The sequence below is a fragment of the Capricornis sumatraensis genome, chromosome 23 (genome assembly GCF_032405125.1).
Source record: "Capricornis sumatraensis isolate serow.1 chromosome 23, serow.2, whole genome shotgun sequence".
Taxonomy (NCBI): domain Eukaryota; kingdom Metazoa; phylum Chordata; class Mammalia; order Artiodactyla; family Bovidae; genus Capricornis; species Capricornis sumatraensis.
The window spans coordinates 23014713-23034391 of NC_091091.1; the positions used below are offsets into that span (position 1 = coordinate 23014713).

A 19679-nucleotide genomic window follows, 5' to 3' on the forward strand; every position below is an offset into this window, starting at 1 on the left:
CTTCACCAGTAACCTCTGCATTCATCTAGCTTGGCTGAGGGACATTAATTTTGAATCTTCACTTTGCTACTTGAAAAAAAAAAAAAGGAACTACCACTTCAAAAACAATTAAAATTCAGTGTGCTATGTTTTAGATTTTGACCCACAAATATATATTATCTTTAAAAGAAATAAGTTCATAAAAACTTTTTAAAAATTCATCATCTTCCTTGGGTGTGTGGAAAGGCTTTAGTTTTCATAGTGACTTTGCTGACATTCTTGGATGGGATAAAGAGACTTTTCCCTCATTTACAAAGTTATCATACTGTGCCAGGAGCCTCTACTGAGGCATTGCTGCCTAACTGGAAGGCAAATTCTCCAGGTCCCTGTTCAGTACTTTCTTTCCTTAACTGAATGGGCCTTTCCCAAACTGGGATTCTTTCCCCACTGCCTAGAAATGAGACCTGTTACCCCTGTTCTCCACTTTCCTATCCTGACTTGCCTCTTCCTTCGTAATACCTAACAGACTCTAGTTGTCTTGCATGTTTCAAGAGATGAAAAAGCTCAGACTTTGGTGTCAGACTGACCTAGGTTCACATTATGGCCTTATCACTAGCAGCTGTGTGATCTTGGACAAACTACTTAGTCTTTTCAGCATCCTCATCTATAAAATGAGGGTAACTATCTACCTCAGACAATTGATTAAATTAAGTAAATAGCCTAAGTAAAAGTGCCTAGCTCAAAAACTCCTAGTTGTTCCTTTTATCTGTTTGTGTCCTTTTTAAATCCAAGATACTTTCCTCCCTATTCAGAGGAGCTAAAATCCAAGACCCCTTTCCCCCTGATCTGGTAGTGCAGCTTACCTCTTGGTCCAAGTAAGAGAGTAAATATCCTAGCAGCACATAACCAGCTGACCTTCCTAAATGGACCTTCTCAAGATGCCCTATGTAACAGAAAGTTGATTTCCAAGATTAAGCAGCTTGTAGGAAAATCCCTCTGCCTCTGATTTTGTGTCTTTCCTGCGTTAGTGAGTCCAGTTAACAAATAACTCATATCAAACTTTTTTTCCTGCCAATTAGGTCACTCGAAATGCCAGAATCTAAACAAAGGCAGAAAAGAGAGGCAGGGTCAGACAGTCAATGCTTGTGTCACATGTTCATACTCACTAAGAGTTCCCACAGCAACCATCACTCAGGCTTAGAGAGACTGCAAAACTTCAGGCTGTTGTACAAAAACAATGCCAAGTACAGGAAACTGAGTTATGGCTATCATGAGAGTCTTAAATCTCAGCTCTAGCATATGTCTCTGCCAAGGCTGCCTTGCCTGACGGCCAATGCCATGTTTTAAGATGAGAAAATATCACAAGGGCTCTCAAAGTAGGCTGCTCAGAGGTCTTGATTGCCTTGGGAGGCAATATAGGTGGCTCCCATGGGGAAAGTGACCCACGCTCACTTCCTGCATGGAAAGCCCTGCCTTGTAGCTTTACAGCTCCCTTCTCCTAGTCTTCGTCAACAACCAGTGGTGTGCTGGAGCTGGCTGACACATGCTTGGCCTGTGAGAGTGAACTGTTAAATTTTTAAGCACTGTGAGAGCCACTTGGCTTCACATTGGTGGCTATGGTTGGAGTATTTGTCCTCAGAACTACAAATCAGCCCCTCCAACCACTTACCCTCTACCACTGTTAAACATTTACCTAACAACCCAAAGGGCCAACAACTCTAAAGTTGAAGTACAAGGCTCGACTTTCCTCATAAGTCTTGAAGCTTTTAGGATATCTCCCAAAGATCTTTATGTGTTTCCTTCTCCTGCTGCTGCTGCTAAGTCACTTCAGTCGTGTCCGACTCTGTGCGACCCCATAGATGGCCTCCTACCAGGCTCCCCCGTCTCTGGGATTCTCCAGGCAAGAACACCGGAGTGGGTTGCTATTTCCTTCTCCAATGCATGAAAGTGAAAAGTGAAAGTGAAGTCGCTCAGTTGTGTCCGACTCTTAGCGACCTCATGGCCTGCAGCCTTCCAGGCTCCTCCATCCATGGGATTTTCCAGGCAAGAGTACTGGAGTAGGGTGCCACTGATGTTCACAAATAACAGGTGCCACCCAGGCACCCCAACAGTGTTTGCCTCACAAACATGGACTCTCCTCTTGTTAGTATCTCACTCTTCTCTGGGAAAATAAAGCTAGATTTCGTTAGGATTTCTAAACACCCAGAAGTTATTTATAGTGATTCTTGTCTTAGGATCAGGAGAAAATCAAAAAGGGTTAGAAAGATTACTAACAGATGAAAATAAATACTCAGCTTCCAATGTAACTTTCACTCAATCACATATGAAGCATTTTTTGTTTAATTCTGCAAGGCAGAGGGGAGGGAAGGGAAGTTGTTCAATAAACAGTTTCAGTTTTGAAAGATGAGAAATTTCTAGAGATAACTGCACAACAATGTACATATCAACACTACTGTAGTGTACAGTTAAGAATGGTTAAGATGGTAAATTTTGTTATATTTGTTTGTATGTTATGTGTTTTGTTATATGTGTTTGCTATATTTGTTATACCAGGAAAAAAAAGAGAGCTAGGTTTGCTTAGTAGGTCTAATAATATGCCTACTAGCATTGAGGGTGGCTCATACCAGGCCTTTGATGAATGCTTGTGAACTGAATCAAAGGAGGTATAATTAGGACAGGGATGAGAGTCGATACACTAGGGACTATGGAAGATGTGCTAACAATTTAAATGACTGAATTATACATCTAAGTCATCCAGTCTCTGGGCGCCCTGGGACCCGAGGACAAGGCAGACACACTCTGGGACTCTTCCCACTCTTTCTGTCCTTTTCAGGTCCTGGCTTTGAGGATATTTTACAATCTATGCCTCTCCATTTATCCAATTCCTATCCTTCCCCTTTCAAGGCCCAACTCAATTCTTCTCTCTTCCACATGGCCTTTCCACCACCACAACCCACAGAGATCTTTCTCTAATAGGAACCTACATATCCTATTGTTAGTATTGGTCAGCTATTGATAATAAGCCGCCTTAAGCCATCTTTCACACTTATTTTATCCTTTGAGAACAAAGGCTCTTTATCATACTTCTGTATCCCTTAAATGCCTAGGATGATCTGAAGCATAAAGCATTAAACGCTAAAATACTGAGAACTGAATGAAGATTGAAGAAAGTTAAGAGTGGGCCAATCACTTACTTGCTTTCCAATGGGATATTTCAATGGCACAAAACTGGTCATGAATGTAACTGAAAGCTTAAGGAATCAGGTGATCAGCGAAGGTTTTGTCTTGAGTGCTAAATTGCCACTATGTTCTTTAGATACTCAGGGCTCTAGAGAATCTTTCTGTAAAGTTCTGCTATGAAACTCTCTTTGGTATAAGGAAATTAGAGCTAATACAAGTTAATGTCATAGCATTTGCAAACCAAAATAAATAGCAAATAGTCTAAAAGAAGCTTAAGATCCTCAAAGGGCATTTTCAAAGGTCTGATGGCTTTGGGGTCAAGGAAAGTATGAGGTACTATTCAAGACAACTAAGCCAGTGATTTTCTACAAAACTTTGTATGTTGAAAGGGCCAAGCACTGGTTGAGAATTTTAAGAAAGATGGATCCTTCTCAAGGGGGGAAAAAAAGGACAGATGCCTAATTTTGCACAATTTCAGAGTGTTCAATAATTTTCTAAAGCCTATGCTTGGACTTTGGATTAAAAAACTGATGAGTTAAAAAAAAACAAACAATGAGCTAGTGTATAGATCCATTTCTAGCAGGATGTAGCCAGCAATGATAAATTCTTTTCTTAATTTGAAACAGGAACGAAGGAGACGGAGTATATCAGAGTTTAAATAGGACAAGATAGGGAGGAGAATCCCCTGAAGAGCTCTTCTATTCCAGCACACTTACCTGAAGGGAGCACTGAATCATCAAGACAAGATTTCCTCAAAGCATCCAAACCCAAGACTTAGGGTGGGGCCCACAGTTTCTCTTAAATCCCTCCCATCCACATTTATTTAGTAGAAACAAAAGGGTCATTGGGATTTATCTATGAGAATCCCACAGGTTTTGAGAGTGAGACTCAGTTGTCCTCGTGGGAAAATGAAAATCAGGGTGGATGTCACTGGTAGGGACAGTTCAGTTCAGTTCAGTTCAGTCACTCAGTCGTGTCCGACTCTTTGCGACCCCATGAATCGCAGCACACCAGGCCTCCCTGTCCATCACCAACTCCCAGAGTTCACTCAAACTCATGTCCATCGAGTCGGTGATGCCATCCAGCCATCTCATCCTCTGTCATCCCCTTCTCCTCCTGCCCCCAATCCCTCCCAGCATCACAGTCTTTTCCAATGAGTCAACTCTTTGCATGAGGTGGCCAAAGTATTGGAGTTTCAACTTTAGCATCAGACCTTCCAAAGAACACCCAGGGCTGATCTCCTTCAGAATGGACTGGTTGGATCTCCTTGGAGTCCAAGGGACTCTCAAGAGTCTTCTCCAACACCACAGTTCAAAAGCATCAATTCTTCGGCACTTAGCTTTCTTCACAGTCCAACTTTCACACCCATACATGACCACTGGAAAAAACACAGCCTTGACTAGACAGACCTTTGTTGGCAAAGTAATGTCTCTGCTTTTAAATATGTTATCTAGGTCGGTCATAACTTTCCTTCCAAGGAGTAAGTGTCTTTTAATTTCATGGCTGCAATCACCATGTTAGGGACAGGATCATAACAAATGATTCTACCGGCTAGAGATAGATGCTTACCAACAAGCCATACTGAGAAGAGAAAGGAGCTAAATCCCAGCTAATGGTGGGCAAGGGCCTTGAAGGACAATTTTTATAAAATGTACTAAAGACAAGCCAATGCAGAAGGGAATAACTAAGAATAGTTTCACAGTTCTTGGAAAAGCAAGTTTTACCTTCTCCATAAACTTTATTCATAAAGATATGTGACATACAAAAAGAGGTCAAAGTGCCCTTACCAAACACCATATACAAAAATTAATTTAAAATGAATCAAAGACCTAAATGTAAAAGCTAAAACTATAAAAGGCAACCCCACAGAATGGGAGAAAATGTTTGCAAATCACACATCTGATGAAGGATAAATATCTATAGAGTATATAGACATTCCTAAAACTCAACAACAAAAATCCAAACAATCCAAATAAAAAATGGGCAAGGGGCTTGAATAGAATTTCTCCAAAGAAGATAAAGAATGGTCAATAAAAATATAAAAAGATGCTCAACATTAATAATGATTAGGGAAATAACAAAGCCACAATGAGATACTACTTCCTCATTAAGATGGCTATTATCCAAAAACAGGAACAACTGGAATAATTTTATATTTTAGGTGCGACCAATCTGGGAAACACCATGATAGCTTCTCAAAAAATTAAACACAGAATTAATTCCCATTTGATCCAGCAGTTCCATTTCTGGGTATATACACAAAAGAACTGAAAACAGGGACGCAAACACCAATTTCACAGCATTCTTCACAGTAGCCACAAGGTGGAAGCAGCCCAAATGTCCATCAATGGACAGAAGGATAAATAAAATCTGCTATAAACATCAATGGAATATCATTCACCTTTGAAAGGAATGAAATTCTGATACATGCTACAACATTGAAGACATTATGCTAAAAGAAATAAACCAGATATGAGCAGGCTAAGTCACTTCAGTTGTGTCTGACTCTTTGTGACTCTATGGACTATAGCCTACAAGGCTCCTCTCTCCACGTGATTCTCCAGGCAAGAAAACTGGAATTGATTGCCATTTCCTTCTCCATATACAAAAGGACAAATATTGTATGATTCTACTTTCTGTGAGGCCCTTAGCATAGTCAGATTGTTGTTTAATAACAGTAAGTTGTGTTGTTAAGCCGTGTCCAACTCTTTTGCGACTCCATGGACTGTAGCCTGCCAGGCTCCCACATAGAGACAAACAGTAGAAGAGTGATTACCAGGGGCTGGGGGGAGGGGAAATGAGGAGTTACTGTTTAATGGGTAGAGCATTTCAGCATGCAATGATGAGAAAGTTCTGGAGATGGATAGCAGTGATGGTTACAACAATATGAAAGTACTTAACACCACTGAACTGTATACTTAAAAATTGTTCATTTGGTAAATTTTATGTATATTTTACCACACGCACACAAGAAGAGTTAATATGTACAAGGTTCACAATCCACCCCAAACAAATATGACTCCTGTGTGTACAATATAAAAATGCATGAAGTTTATTACACTAGAAAATGCATGACTATTCAGTCACACTGAGGGTATTAACTGATTAAAAAACTTTGCTCTCCATGAAGCCAATGAGAAGTAACAAAAAAATGTCATCTATCATCTGGACACCTGAAAATAAACCCAGTGTGAGAGACTGGGCTCTGTTTGATAAGCAATAATGGATTTACAAGCATCATCTTGAAATGCCTCAAACAGACTGCTAGAATGTGTCTGGGGGTTGTCAGAACTCAAACAGTCATAAATCTCTTGCCAGAAGAAAATGGCAGCCTGAGCAGGCAGATCTAGCAAAGAGCCCTCTCTTATCTGCTGTCTTACTAAGCTTAATAAACCCCAGTTAATGCCTATCCATGGTCTTTAGGTTTACTTTAATAGTACTTCAGAATCTACTTGGGGATTAAGTTCCCAATTTCCTCTTTCTACTTAGTTTGCTGCTAACAACTGCGGGTCCTATTTTTTTTCGCTGGGGGCGGGGCGGGGTGCACGTGGCCTGTGGGATCATAGTTCCCTGACAAGGAATCAAACCCGTGCCCCCTGCATTGGAAGCGTGGAGTCTTAACCACATGACTGAAAGGGAAGTCCCTGCAGGGCCTATTGCATCCCAAACCCAGTTCTTCTGGAAGCTGTGAATACACTTAACATTCGTGATATCAGCATTAAGTGATATCATTAAGGGAGAGAAGTGCTCCAACACATGCTGGAGATTAACAAGGAGTCAAAAGACTTTTAACCTGATAGTGCTGAGAATAAAACCAAGTGTACTCTAATGCTGTCATTTATTGCCCTTCAGAGTCAGTTAGGGAAGAGAAGCAACAACTATTTTGAGGGCGGTTTCGAAAAGGGTCCCAGAATAGAATCACCCTTCCTCCACTACCCAAGTGAAAAGGATTGTTAAAAGAGGTGAGTATACATAAACTCCATGACAGTAAGGACTACACTTAGATTATTCACTACTGATCCCTGCTACCCAGCACCACTCTTTCTACACAGCAGATATGCAATATTACTTATTAAGAAAAGAAATCTTTGAGAGCTACATCCCCTTCCTCATTTTCAAATAGGGCTGTGTTTTCTTCCACTCTATAGAAGTCACCTCATCTCTGGCTTTCTGAGAGGCACTTTCATCACTTCATTTAACTCTGAAAGAAGTTGGAGTGGGGGTGAGGACACGTGCTTGCTAATCATCGTTTTCCAGATTGCCTCATGCGCCAGAATGGATTTTTATTATTGGTCTGTGGCTGCTACTGCTGTAGAAAGATTTCAGCCTGACCTTCCCAAGCTGCTGGGGGATGAATACTGCACGTGGCTGACTGGGAAAAAATGTGTCTTCCTCTTTTTTTAAAAAAAAAAAGCTTTTAGACTAAACAGAGCTCACTGTGATAGGAAAGTCACCCCTTCTTTCACTATACAAAGCTCAAGATGTTGAATTCTTTTGCATAAAAACGATATAACAAAACTGATCTGAACTGGTTCAACAGGAAAAAGGTAGGATGTTGAAGCACCTCACAGAGAGCAGTGGCATCAAAGTCCTGAACAGGACTTAGGGCTGCTCCATAGGCAGAAGAGGATAAAAGAAAAATGAAAGCCATTCATCAAAGTGGTTTAAATAAGAGGATGAATTCCCACAGCTGGCCTCACAAAGGAGAATAAATATGTCAAAGGGAAAACTGATAGACTAATTGAGTCCTATCCATCTGGCTGAGGAAAGAGCCACTGGTGGGAATACTGAGAAGCTGTCTGTTAGGCAAAGGCTTGCTTTGGTGCCTCATCTGGCCAACGGAATAGCTTTTAGGAACACTGAACACACAATCACGCCACAGCTGGCTAGCTGGCCCTGCCAGCAAGAGGCTCATAGAAGGGTTACACTGATGCAAAGGCCAAAAAAGGGAAAGCAGAGCATAGGTGATTTTGTTTTTTTTTATTTGGCTTGGAGCCTATATCTGGACTCTCACCTCATGAACACCCAGGCCCTTCAACTTGGGAGTAGGGTGAGAAGGAAGGGAGACCGCATGAATGTATGTCTCATTTTGTGTTTTTGAAAACAAGACTCAAAGTCTTGTTCTGAAACATCAAGTTTGATACCATGCTACACTAAAGCCCCATCTTATTTTTATATAATGCAGAGCCAAGGGCTCTTCTCTTTGGGAAAAGAGGAAATCAGGCGAGACTCAAGGAAAACGAACACACAACACTATCTGCATGTGCCACAGCTCATACCACAGAAAAACCTGCTCAGAAAGAATTGCTCAAGGCACACAGAACTCAATTCTAATGCAAATCTGCCCCAAAGAGGGTTCATATTTTAAGGAGACAAACAACATCAAATTAAGCTGAACTCAGGGTTTTTCTGACTGGCAGTTTCAACCATTTCTAAGTTTTCATTTCTTATTTTCAAAAGTCAAAATGACTCTCTGCCTAAAATTTAAAAAAAAAGAAATGCCTTATCACCCACACTAAAATAACAATTCACCAAAATTTCACCTACATTATCTTTTACATAATTAAATGAACCTTTCATATGGCACAAAAGCAGAAGCCATAATTCTAATTAAAGTACTATCAACAAATCCCTTACTAATTCCTCTTAAACAGTCTGGCTCTTGCCACTCCCACTAGAAGCTCAGTCACAGAATCCCTCTGCCATGTGAGAGGACTTGATGCTGGCCACCAACAAGGGCCACTCTGAGGGAAGTAGTGGCTTACCTGCTCCTCTGACAGTTGGGATATGTGATTCACAGCAGCGTAGGATTCAATTTTGGGGTTAAAGTGGTTGATGATGGCTCTGAAACAGAGAATTAACATTAATACAGTACCAGATGGAATAAGAAGATAAATGAGTTAAAAACAAGTATCAGCTACCCTCTGATTTAGAGTATGAGACCATGGGTGTGACTCTCGGAAGGTAACTGTCCTCTTATGAACATGAAGTCACATGGGGTGAAGTGATTACTCTAAAATGGGAAAGGTTTAATAATTTATTAGGCAGAGAACAGAACCAAGTATGCCTGCTCTGTAAATGAACTAGAGGAAAATCTCACAACCAAACAAAAGTCAAAACCTAGCATCCTTCAGATGAGAAACAGGGCTTAGCAGTCTGTCCACCAGGCAGCCCTTGTGTTTCAGTTAGAAAAAAAAAAAATACTTTGCTCTGCTCTTACTCAGGAGAACAGGGCATTCAGTGAAGCTGGACCAACATGTGGGTTGAATATAGTCTCTGAAGAACCTAAGGTTTCCCAAAGCCTACAACCATTACATTTGTTAGTTAATACTTTGAACCAAAATTTTATTTCCAGCCATTCAAACCAAAATCTGAATGTTGTTTTCAAACATTCTCTCTTTAGGGTCACCAAGACATATCAAATCTATTTCTTAAAAACCTCTGAAATCTGAAATAAATTTCCCTGAAACCAATGCTTTAGTATAGATCTCTGTGATTTCTTGTCTAGTAGAGTAGAAAACCAATAGTCATGTATGGATTTGAGAGCTGGACCATAAAGAAGGCTGAGCACCAAAGAATTTATGCTTTCAAACTGTGGTGCTGGAGAAGACTCTTCAGAGTCCCTTGGACAGCAAGGAGATCAAATCAGACAATCCTAAAGGAAATCAACACTGAATATTCATTGGAAGGACTGATGTTGAAGCTAAAGCTCCATTACTTTGGCTACCTGACGTGAAGAGCTGACTTATTGGAAAAGACCCCGAAGCTGGGAAAAACTGAGGGCAAGAGGAGAAAGGGGTGACAGAGGATGAGATGGTTGGATGGTATCACTGGCTCAATGGACATGAGTGTGAGCAAACTCCAGGAGATAGTGATGGACAGAGAAGCACGGAAAGAGAAGCCTGGTGTGTTACAGTTCACAGGGTTGCAAAGAGATGGACATGACTTAGCAACTGAACAAGAAGAGTATAAAAAACACAGGTTTTAGACTAGAGGTTAATGGGGAGAAGAGAAAAATCTAACAGAACGATTTCAAATAATATGTGCAGATACTCTCCTCTTTATGAGGTGGAGTTTAGTTCCCATTATCACTGAGAGTAAGCTAGACTTATCTCCATAGAGTAGCAAAAGGGAAAAATAGTAACTTGACAGTAAAGAATCCTGGCAAACCTACTTCAACCAAGTAATGAAGATGAGTATCACCAGTGATGTCATGTAACCACTGGTATGGTCTGGTAAGAAGGGCACTTCATCTCTGTCGTGTACTTTTAGGAATTCATGATCTCAATCTAAGAACAAGAAAAACATCAGACAAACCCACACTGGGGTACATTCTAGAGAATACCTTGCCAGTTACTCCTCAAGATTGTCAAGGTCATGAAAAACAAAACTTGAGGAAGAGTCATAGACCAGAGCCCATTGGTGAGATATGACTAAATGCAACTTGATGCTCTGAATTGGATCTGGGAACAGAAAGAGGACATTAAAGGATAAACTATTGAAACCCAAACAAAATATGGAGTTTAGTTAATAGTAACATATCAATGCCTGTTTCTTAGTGTTGATAAACATACCATGGTAATGTAAGAGGGGAGAAACTAGGTTGAGGGGCATATAGAAACTCTATGCATTATCTTTGCACTTTTTCCTGTAATTTTAAAATTATTCCAAAATTGATGCTTTTGAACTGTGGTGTTGGAGAAGACTCTTGAGAGTCCCTTGGATTCCAAGGAGATCCAACCAGTCCATTCTAAAGGAGATCAGCCCTGGGTGTTCATTGGAAGGACTGATGCTCAAGCTGAAACTCCAATACTTTGGCCACCTCATGCAAAGAGTTGACTCATTGGAAAAGACTGTGATGCTGGGAGGGATTGGGGGCAGGAGGAGAAGAGGACGACAGAGAGACGGCTGGATGGCATCACTGACTCGATGAACATAAGTCTGGGTAAACTCTGGGAGTTGGTGATGGACAGGGAGGCCTGGAGTCAGACACGACTGAGTAACTGTACTGAACTGAAAGTTATTAAAATGTGTGTATGACAGCATAATAGAAATCAATATATTCTTTTAATATAACTTACTGATAGTAAAGAATTTAATCTATCCCAAATAACAGAAGTATAAGCCAGAAATTTAAAAAGAAAATCATGGTGTGGAATACAAGTTTGACCAATATTTTTCTGAATGATTTTTGGAAGCTGTATATTTTGCCAGAGGGATAAAATGGGAATAATAATATCTGTTTTAGCACAGTAACTAGGAATAGTACATTGCAGGCATACAATAAATGTTTGTTGAAAGAGGGAACTAAATCTTAAGAGGATTCATGCAATATGTATATAGTAAAGCAATGTTAAATATCTAGCACAATGCCTGGCACACAGCTGGTACTCAATAAATATTCAGTGAATGACTAAATCAAATAGGACAGAAATGAGTCAGGCACAAGAGTCAAGTTTTGGTAACTTCTTTTCCAAGAGACTGTCAAGAAGGGTAGAGATGTTATTATCTGCAAGTTAAGGTTGTGGGGTTTGGTCTAAATCCAAAATATCCACGGTAATCAAGTTGGGGGGGTGTCAAATATTTTTCTCATTCAGAAAGCAAAGTTTGAGGATACTGGCAGGAATGACAACAGTCCAGGAACTATTGAAGAAAAACAGAAAGAAACAGAAAGAAAAACCAGGGGCTAAACCCAATGAGAAGACAGGGGGGCCAGGTATAGGGAACTGAGAATCCCACCAATCCTAGCAGCAGCACTAACTTACAGTTAACCCAGGATAGAGTCAGGGTCACAGAATTCAGCTCCCAAGAGTGATGGCATTGAGTAAAGGAAATACAATAGATAAATCAATCTAGTATCAGACCTCAGTTATTTTGGAAAACAGAAATTGCGTTCTATAAATACATCCATTTCATGCTTTTGTAGGTTTTTTTTTTTAAGGTCTTCTTTAAATTTCTTAGTAAAAGATTTTTTTGAAAAGTGTTTGAAAAAAATCCTGACTCAACTGAACTAGAATTACATTTTTGTTTTGATGTGCCTAGGTTTGGAGAACAGTTCAGTTCAGTTCAGTTCAGTCGCTCAGTCGTGTCTGACTCTTTGCAACTCCATGAATCGCAGCACACCAGGCCTCCCTGTCCATCACCAACTCCTGGAGTTCACTCAGACTCAAGTCCATCGAGCCATTGATGCCATCCAGCCATCTTATCCTCGGTCGTCCCCTTCTCCTCCTGCCCCCAATCCCTCCCAGCATCACAGTCTTTTCCAATGAGTCAACTCTTCGCATGAGGTGGCCAAAGTACTGGAGTTTCAGCTTTAGCGTCAGTCCTTCCAAAGAAATCCCAGGGCTGATCTCCTTCAGAATGGACTGGCTGGATCTCCTTGGAGTCCAGGGGACTCTCAAGAGTCTTCTCCAACACCACAGTTCAAAAGCATCAATTCTTCAGTGCTCAGCCTTCTTCACAGTCCAACTCTCACATCCAGACATGACTACTGGAAAAATCATAGCCTTGACTAGACGGACCTTAGTCGGCAAAGTAATGTCTCTGCTTTTAAATATGCTATCTAGGTTGGTCATAACTTTTCTTCCAAGGAGTAAGCGTCTTTTAATTTCATGGCTGCAGTCACCATCTGCAGTGATTTTGGAGCCCAGAAAAATAAAGTCTGACACTGTTTCCACTGTTTCCCCATCTATTTCCCATGAAGTGATGGGACCAGATGCCATGATCTTCATTTTCTGAATGTTAAGCATTAAGCCAACTTTTTCACTCTCCTCTTTCACTTTCATCAAGAGGCTTTTTAGCTCCTCTTCACTTTCTGCCATAAGGGTGGTGTCATCTGCATATCTGAGGTTATTGATATTTCTCCCAGCAATCTTGATTCCAGCTTGTGTTTCTTCCAGTCCAGCGTTTCTCATGATGTACTCTGCATAGAAGTTAAATAAGCAGGGTGACAATATACAGCCTTGACATACTCCCTTTCCTATTTGGAACCAGTCTGTTGTTCCATGTCCAGTTCTAACTGTTGCTTCCTGACCTGCATACAGATTTCTCAAGAGGCAGGTTAGGTGGTCTGGTATTCCCATCTCTTTCAGAATTTTCCACAGTTTAACTCCAAAACAGCCTAATGTGTATCTGGGTGGGATGGTAGCAGCCACTGGGGCCCAGGTGGCAAGCCAGAGAAGCTGGTGAGGACAATGGAATAATCCCTGGGAACGGAACAGATAGGGATGTTGTAATTCTATTCCCTTCCTATCAGAGGAATTTTCTTGGCAAGAAAGAAAGCAAGGAAGCAAGAAAGAAATGAGAGAGAAAGGAGAAAGAAAAAGAGGGAAGAAAGAAAGACAGGGAAGGAGCTCAGAGCAAGAAACAAAGGAGAGAGGAGATGGGGGAGAGAAAGAAAAAAATATTGGAAGGTACTATCTTCAGGAAGTACACTTATTTTCTTCCCTTCTAACTGTTACATCTGCCAAGTATCAGCTGGGTCTATGGATGCCCTATGCTTGATACTGCAGGGCATGTACGCTGATGATGTTTAGGCAAACTTATCCTAAGAGTATGATAGATTTGTCAGTCTGAGAATTTACATTTTGGAACGAACATAAAATTATCCTTCAACCTAACCTGTGACATTCTCTTCCCAGAGCCTCAGATCTCTGCAAGTGATGAAGGTCTCCTACCAGGCAACTTAAGGGACTGTTTAGAAACCTGATACGGGTGGAACAGTGTAAATCCAGTTAATAATCTCTTAACTCAGGACCCACACAGGACACAGTATACGCCTCTGCTTTACTCTTCCTGCTGTTTATTTGGGACTGTTATCTGTAAAATCTGAGTACTAATCTGATTTTCTGGAGAAAACCAGGTGCAGGGTGCTAGGTCTAAGAGGGAAGAAAAACAGTCTGACACTGGCTGTTCTCCCTCCGTGCTCTTTAGCAAGGCATTTCAGACAGGGTTTGGAAGCTTCCTATTCAAGTGCTCAGGACTTCATACTGTTGAAATGGAAGTATGTTCTGAGGCAGCAAAGAGATGACAAAACACTAAAATCAGGCTAAGTCAGCCCACACTGAGTGACACATACCTTTGCAGTGACTGAAATACTTAGCTTCTCCTTCCCCAGAAGTCTGGAGGCTACCAGGGCTCACCTGGGTTGTGATTTCACGCTGCCCCACCTGGGGTAGCCCCCAGAATTAAACTCATGTCTGACCAGCTCTCAGTGGGAGAACAATGAGATACGAGATTTATGGATGAAAGAGGAATCTCTCTCTTTTCTTCAGGCTTTCCTTCTCACTGGTACCACCTCTAAAATGATCTACCATCATTTCTTCTGAACATCTGGGAGGACAGGAGGAGACTACTAAGTCATTCTAATTGTAGCTCTCTCATTTTCATTGATCAAAACCTGTCAAAACAGGTAGCAACTGTCACGTGCTGAAGTCTAAAATTTTAGGTTTCCAGACAGGAAATGGCAGTTTTTTTCTATCAGAAGATGAGTGATCAAAGTATGATTTTAATTCCCTCACGACTTATTTCATTCAAAAAGGGCCTTCAGCAGTGAAAGCACAGAGTCCTAACCACTAGACTGCCAAGGAATTCCCTTTGTATACTGAGGTTGGCTTTCATCTAATATCAGCCTTTCAGGTATTCAAACAAAATCTAGCCTTTGCCAATGGAAAACGCTCATGCTGCAAAGTATTTTTGAAAAGGAGACTTGAAAGGAGAGGAGGAATAGGAAAGAAGAGGAAGGTGTAAGTGGATAATGAATGAGAAAACAACCATTATGCACTGACTAAGGTTTCTCTTTGACAAAGGTAGCAAAACAATCAAGTTGGAAAAGAAGAATCTTTGCAAGAAACGATGCTGGAACAACTGAATATCTACATGGAAAGGGATGAAGCTGAACCACATACTATACCCATACTATACCCAAAAATTAACTCAAAATGGAACATAGATTTACTATAAGATCTAAAAACCATAAAACTTTTAGAAGAACACATGAGAATACATCTTCATGAACTTGGGTGAGGCAATGATTCCTTAGGGTAACAAAAGCACAAGTGACAAAAAAAAAAAGTAGGTCAAGTTTAAAAACTTCTGTGCTGCAAATGATAACCATCAAGAAAGTGAAAAGACAACCCACAGAATGGGAGAAAATACTTGCAAATCATGTATCTGATGAAAACCCCCCGTGAGATACCACTTCACACCCACTAGGATCATAATAACCAAAAAGACAATTCACAAGTGTTGGCAAGGACATGAAGAAATTAGAACTCTTATACATTGCTGGTGGGATAGTAAAATAGTACAGATACTTTGGAAAGTGGTTTGGAAGTTCCTCAAATGCTGGTACACAGAGTTATTCTATGACCCAGAAATTCTACTCTTACATGCCCAAAAGAATGAAAACATTATGTTTACACAAAAACTTGTACATAATTGTTCACAGTGGCATTATTCATAATATCCAAAAAGTAGAAACAACCCACATGGATAAAATGTGGTATAGCTATAGTTCAATATTATTCACCCACAAAAAGGAATGAAGTACTGATAAATGCTAACATATGAATGAATCTTGAAAAAGTTGTTATGTGAAAGAAACCAGACACAAAAGGCCACATAATATACTATTTCATTTACAGGAAAGGTTGAGAACAGGCAAATTTATACAGACAGAAAATAAATTAGTGGTTGCTTGGGGCTAAGGGAAGGGTTAGAGGAGAAATGGGGATGGACTGCTAAAGGATACGGAGTACCTTTCTGGGGGGACAACATTCTAAAAGTAGATTGTGGTGATAATTCTATTACCTTGTGAGTATATTAAACAACAATGAGTTGCACACGTTAAATGTCTGAGTTATAACATATGAATTGTTGTTTAGTCGTCCAGTTGTGTCTGAATCTTTGAGACCCCGTGGACTGCAGCACGCCAGTCTTGGCTTAAGGCATCCTCGACTCCAGCAGTTCTTGAGCAAGCTGCTTTCCTTAGCAAACAACTGCACATAGAATTCTCTCACCCAGATAACTTTCCTAGACCTTGTGTATGCCCATGATGCTGGTGGCAAGAGGAAAAGAAGCTCACTGGGCCAGTCTGTCATAAATTAGAGCAGATAGAGTCTAAGGAGCTTCTAGAGAAGCCTCTGTGGTCAGTGCCATAAGAGGGAGCAGAGATATGGGCACTGACACTGCAAGCCACATGTGCAGGGAGGAACAACTCCGCCCGGAGATAAAAGAAGTTCAACTCCCAGCAACATGTATGATATCTTCAGATGAAAAGGACTGCATTTGTCAAACCACGTCAACTTCTGGCTGTTGAACACAGAACTCCTTGGAATAAAATGTTATGGGTAGACTGAAGGGGGAGAAAGAAGGTTCTCCTAGTCTCAACACTTTTGACTACTTTTTTGTTTTTGAGAAATGACTGGAGCTGCCTACATTACTCGGAGAGAGCCATCCATCCAAGACTAGGAATAGGATTTAAAGAAATAAGGCCTAAGGAAAGGGGAAGGAGTCTGGAAGTACAACTTAGTGAGGAAAGGGAATATAAATTCTTACCAAACCATCAGTTTTCCTCACACTGGAACTGAATGCACCATGAAAGCAGGGACCAAATTTATTTTGTTCACCAATATATTCCCAAGCCTTTAGCAAAACTGAATAAATTAAAGTTTATGAAGGTTTTTGTCCAATCTCACCACAAGTAAGAAGGTTCATGATCACCAGCTACTTTCCAAAAGCATGAAAATAACAATAAAAATGCTTTATCCCCAACCCGGAAGAAAAGGTGACTTAGACATGAACAGCTGTCCCCAAAAGAAGGAACAAAAGTTGTCACTGAAGACAGTAAAGCTTCCTCTTCCTTTCCAGTCATATGAGGAGGTCAGGGAAAAGCTTTTTGGCATTTCTTATAAAAATAACCTAGTATCTTCTAAAAGTAAGCCTGATTTTTTGTTTGTTTGTTTAGGGGTAGGGAGTGGGAGAGGTATTGGGGAATGTGTTATACTCTGGTGTTATACTCTGGGTCTCCTAAATGCTACTGACTTGGAAAGTTCCAAAAAGGGAAAGGAAGAAGAAATAGACAATGTCATAGAAAGGGAAACTGCTGAAGTCAGTCACAGTAAGGGATGGATTTGCACCCAAAGCACCTTTAAGGGCAAGAATCTGGGCCACCCTCCAATGCAACTGTCAACTTCTTACTGCTGAAGACAGGGGTCACTTATATAACCTGAAGCAAAATGAAGTGGACAGATGGAACAACAAGGCTGAGCTACAAACTGGCTGGGGATTTCTTGGTCCATTTTTAACTTATTCTCTCTGACTCATGACTCTGCAAAGTGGCTTTCTTTTTCCCAGTGCTGGATGGATGATGGTTGAGACACATAGTTAATGCTCAACTTACCCAGGAAATGCATGGAAATGTTACCTTAAAAAGGCAGGCAATGTAGCTTAGGAGAAACTGTGGGTTTTTCCTTATATCCAATGCAAATCTAAGGCAAATCCTCCTAACATGCAATTTTTCACAATCCCAGCTACCTTTCACAGACAGAAGTCTCTAAGGATCTTTTATAAAACAATAAATAAATAATAGTTTCATCCAGAAGCTCGGAACATGGTGCCTGTTTCCTTACTAAGACATCTGAGAAAGCAGACTGTCTCTAAAAGCTGCTATGTAAATTCTTTAGGCACAAAGGAGAAAAACAGGCAAAGATTGTTTACAGGCAGATTCTGTAGCTCTGATTCCAAGGATGGAGGGAACATAACTGGTATACGCAACAAGGTACATATGAGGAAAATTTCTAAAAGTTTCACCCTAACACTATTCTTATAAGGCCACAGATTTACATTAAAAGGTCTGATTATGGGTGAATACTGAAAGCCTGATACATCTGGATTTCAAGCCCAGTCTCATCAAGCTATAGTCCTGTATTCTCAAATACTTGCTAAACATGTACACCTGTATATCATGCTTTGTTTACATGGTTTTCTTCACACTGTTGTTGTTCAGTTGCTAAGTTGTGTCTGACTTTTTGCAACCCATGGATTGCAGTATGCCAGGCTTCCCTGTCCTCCACCATCTCCTGGACATGGAATACTATTTTTTTTCATCACCAAAAGCCAAAGTCTTAGTTTTCCTTTTGGAAGCCCCAGTTAAAACACCATCATTTCCCTGCACAACATAATTCACATAATGTAAAAAACAAAGCTTTAGAGGCATTAGACCTGAGTTAAAATTCTGATTTCTCTACTTCTACACTGCAAGACCTTGGGCAAGACACCAAGCTCTCTGAGTACCAGAGAAGTATTCTTCATCTAGTTGGGTTTCCTTTCTAAAGCTTTTCTTTGTGTCTTCCTATATAACCATAACTTACCCTAAAGAAAACTTATCCCCTCAAGCAGTTTCCGTTTTCCTAGACCCAAAAGAGCAGTCCAGTGATCTGTACTACAGAGTATATCCCCAGATATCTGGAATTAAAGATATTTCCCTGATGGTCCAGGGGTCAGGAGTCCTTGATTCCAGTGCAGGACTGCAGAGGACATGACTTTGATCCCTGGTTGGGGAACCGAGATCCCACAGGCCACATGACATGGCCAAAAAAAAAAGACAAGGAAAAAAAAGGGGACAAGAAAACCACCATATTCATACCTGCTTCAACCTGGGAAACCTCAAACACACAGGTTACAAGACTGGCTTCTGAGAAAGGGTGAAGGTATGACTGAGTGGTATGTGGCAGTGATTAAAACGGTTCCTCTGAGGCTGAGTTATTTAACTTTAAACTAACATATCTTTTCACCTTCAGAATTGCCTCATATACTCCCATTTCATGCAGTAATAAGCTTCCCTCTTCATGAAGTCAATGAATCTTCAGCCCATCCAATTCAACCACAACAACAAAAAAAGCAATTTCCCTTGATGCCTGTTAACAGCAGTGTATTACAAGCCTCAGAGATTCTGCTGATTAACATTAAACAAAATAAAACCTCAAACAAGAATACCTTTTAACCTTTTCACTTTGAAACTATCTAGTCAAAACTTCAGCAAGTGACCTGTTTCTTCTAACTTACCCTTTATGTTCTAGGTCTTAACCCTTGCATGCCAAATATCCCCTTCTTTATACTGCTGTTTCTGTGGCCATTCTTTTCAAGACCAGAGACGCAAAAATGTACCCTTACTATAGAAGACATTTTGACAGCCATCAGGAAGGATGAGCTACTGGCCAATACATCTAGTTGCATGCTTTATTCAATGATCCAAAGTCTGTAAATTGGCCAAGAGAATTTGATTTATTAGTATACATAAACTCATTGGGTTGCAAGAATCGGACATGACTTAGCAACTAAACCACCATAAACTTACTGACTGAAGGAAATGAAACAGTGAATGGTGCAGTCTCAAACTACACCATGGTAACCCTCAGGTTTTAACTTGGGGAATGATTTAAGTCAGTCTCTCTCTTGATTTCTAGGTGAGAAGCACATGTGTCACACTCGGCAAGTTATTCACCTAGTGGACATTTTCC

The 19679-nt window shown here is 40.5% G+C and overlaps 1 protein-coding gene across 1 annotated transcript in view; it reads right to left on the bottom strand.

The window, feature by feature from the left end:
* The window catches only part of ARMH3 (armadillo like helical domain containing 3), a 173929-nt gene that overhangs the window by 23890 nt on the left and 130360 nt on the right, over positions 1-19679 (bottom strand). The window contains exon 24 of the mRNA XM_068961474.1: positions 8925-9003. Within this exon, the coding sequence (XP_068817575.1) occupies positions 8925-9003 (79 nt within the window). The remainder of the gene's footprint in view (positions 1-8924; positions 9004-19679) is intronic.